We start from the raw sequence: 2781 nt of genomic DNA on the forward strand, positions 1-2781 counted from the left end.
TTCTAATTTTTAATTGCTCTAAGATTTTAATTTGGGATATATCATTATGTTAGGAAACTCTTTATAAAATTCTAGTTTAATACAATGGTGGGATTGACAAATATAATTGATATTGTAAAACTGGAAATTATTTAAAACAAAAAAACACTATTTAGTTGAAACAAAACTGGCGAAACGGAAAGTGAATGTTCCGACTGGAATTTGAGTGGACTTTCTAGAAGAGGCTGGAATTCTAAACCAAATAAAATTTATTATATTTTATTTTGTTTTTTAAACTAGAACAAGGTATACCAGTGATTTCAAAGATGATAGAATGAAATTGACAACTCGAGTAGGAGTCATTGGATAATATCCCGCACCAACCATCCCTTAAGATCCTAAGCCGATTCGAAACGAGTTTGAAATTTGAACTCTTTAAGAAAATTTGCATTTGGAGCGGAGATTTTTGTAGGAGTCCATCATGGCAATAGTGATGATGTCCCACTTTGCACCAAATCAAATAAATGGCAATTAAGTAAACACCGATGAACATTGCAAATCTGTAGCCCCGTAAATTTGTAAGAATACGGAGAATCAGGGATGGTCAGGGGAGCCCCGTACCCATTAAAGGTTGGGGCCAGCAATTGTCCACGCCAAGAACCCAATCCATCCCCATCTTCTCTCTACCCCTCCCTCAATCAGCGACCACATCTCCTTATCTTCCTCCACTACCGAGCACATGTAAGATAACTGAAACCAAAAAACTTTAAACACTTTGGTTGCTACTGTTGTTTCCTTATCCTTGTCGAAATGGCTTCCATTTCTCTCCCTAAACACTCTCTGCCCTCTTTGCTTCCCACTCTTAAACCCATAACCTCATCTTCTCAAAACCTCCCAATTCTCTCCAAGTCATCGCAGTCACAGTTCTATGGCCTCAAGTTCTCCCATTCTACTTCTCTTCCAATCCCATCTTCTTCTTCGGTGAAGAATACCATTTTTGCCAAGGTACATTTTGCTCCACAATGAAAACTGTGTGCTTTATAGCATTCATTTGTTGATTGATTGGTTATTTCCGGTGTCTTTAGGTAAACAAAGGACAGGCGCCACCATCCTTCACTTTGAAAGATCAGGATGGAAAGACTTTGTCCCTCTCCAAATTCAAAGGGAAGCCTGTGGTTGTCTACTTTTACCCTGCTGATGAAACCCCTGGGTGCACCAAACAGGTGACTAAATCCCTGTCCAATCAAAGCTTTCATTTTTCTTTTCATGGGGAGACTACCAACTACGAAGCAAAGTTAAGATAATGTAGGCAAGATAAAGGATTATAATTGCATCTTGAGAATCATCACAAGGTGTCACTGTGAGCTTGATTAGAATATGCTAATTCCGTTATAAGAAAGTTTGGTTTCTAGGACTGCCACTTGACCAAGAGAATCTGTAACTTTTTTCCATAACATTTATAAAACATGTTCAGCAGCCACTGCCCAGGAAGTTTGGTGATCCATTTTAATACTTCAGAAGGCACTATCTATTAATAAATTTGCAATTGTGTGTGTGTGTGGCTCCCCAATTACTTCAAAGGCCATCGTTAATGTAGGAAGGTTTTGCTTAGGAGTTTTCACTAGGAAAAACAAAACTAATTACTAGAAATTGATGAGAAGAGAGCTGGGTTGGAATGTTCATCAATTGCAGGCATCTTTAGGTAGTGAATTTATATAAAAAAATGAAGTATTTTTGCAGGCCTGTGCTTTTAGAGATTCTTATGAGAAGTTCAAGAAAGCAGGCGCTGAGGTCGTTGGAATTAGTGGTGATGATCCATCATCGCACAAGGTAAAACCAAGCTTCCTTTTATCCCAGAGCAGGTTAATGTAAAAGATCTTATTTCTCTTTCCATTTCAACACTCAACAATTTGATTAATCAGTCTTAAATTAGTTATGTGTGTCTTTTACTATCTTCTATGAAATGCTAGATGCATCTGTGAGTATGCAGAACAAATTTCTTGAATGACTTTGTGCTAACAAATGGTGCGATGACTATAGGCATTTGCCAAAAAATACAGACTTCCATTTACATTGCTGAGCGACGAAGGTAACAAGATAAGGAAAGAGTGGGGAGTGCCAGCAGACCTGTTCGGGACCTTACCCGGGAGACAGACATATGTTCTGGACAAGAAAGGGGTGGTCCAACTCATCTACAACAATCAGTTCCAACCTGAAAAGCATATTGATGAAACTCTTAAACTACTTCAAAGCCTTTGAACCATCCATTCTATGTTGTCTTGCTCTCGTCTCCACCTTTCCCCTCATTAATCTATTTCTTGAAGGTATGAATAATTCTTGCTGTATCCAATCCCTTGTAATTTCTAGTTATTATCTGGGTTTGGACCCTTTGTTTCGTGTAACAGAAATACTCTTTTCTCCCTTCTCTTTTGTTATGAATACTTGCTAAAATGTCAGTTGTCGTAGCATAATGAAATTACATATAGATTCAGTTGTTTGCAAAACCTTTCAAAGTTTTACAGTGTTTCTGGTGGCAACCAAAAATAGGAAGGAGAACAATGGCTGAGGTCCACGCACATAATGTTCATGAGATGGATTTGTTTTTAACTGAGGGACTAGTTTTTATAAACGCACTTTAAGATGCTTTTGGTCTTGTAAAACACGTCCTCTGTTGCTGATTTTATGGCATTTAACTTATTTTTACTGCATGTTCAGAATGATGTATGAAGCATCTCAAGGTAAACGCTCTTTTTAACACAATCTTTCCCTTGTCGTTCTCTGAAAAGAAATTCTCTGGCATGA

General features: G+C 37.8%; 1 protein-coding gene across 1 annotated transcript; it reads left to right on the forward strand.

Annotated features, from left to right (window-relative positions):
• The first annotated feature begins 427 nt into the window (after positions 1 to 427).
• On the forward strand, positions 428 to 2483 carry LOC118048493 (peroxiredoxin Q, chloroplastic). The gene is made up of 4 exons (XM_035058190.2): positions 428 to 984; positions 1065 to 1202; positions 1720 to 1809; positions 2020 to 2483. Exons 1-4 carry the CDS (start codon positions 790 to 792, stop codon positions 2236 to 2238), a joined length of 642 nt encoding a protein of 213 aa, XP_034914081.1. The 5' UTR covers positions 428 to 789; the 3' UTR covers positions 2239 to 2483.
• The last annotated feature ends 298 nt before the right edge of the window (positions 2484 to 2781 follow it).

Source organism: Populus alba, chromosome 6 (genome assembly GCF_005239225.2).
Source record: "Populus alba chromosome 6, ASM523922v2, whole genome shotgun sequence".
In the NCBI taxonomy this organism is placed as follows: Eukaryota; Viridiplantae; Streptophyta; class Magnoliopsida; order Malpighiales; family Salicaceae; genus Populus; species Populus alba.

Excerpts from the sequence above, each read along its gene's own strand:
- LOC118048493 (XM_035058190.2), top strand. The coding sequence starts at position 790 with ATGGCTTCCATTTCTCTCCCTAAACACTCTCTGCCCTCTTTGCTTCCC. Across the intron at positions 985-1,064 it reads AGAATACCATTTTTGCCAAG|GTAAACAAAGGACAGGCGCC; the intron begins GTACATTTTGCT and ends CGGTGTCTTTAG. Across the intron at positions 1,203-1,719 it reads CCCCTGGGTGCACCAAACAG|GCCTGTGCTTTTAGAGATTC; the intron begins GTGACTAAATCC and ends GTATTTTTGCAG.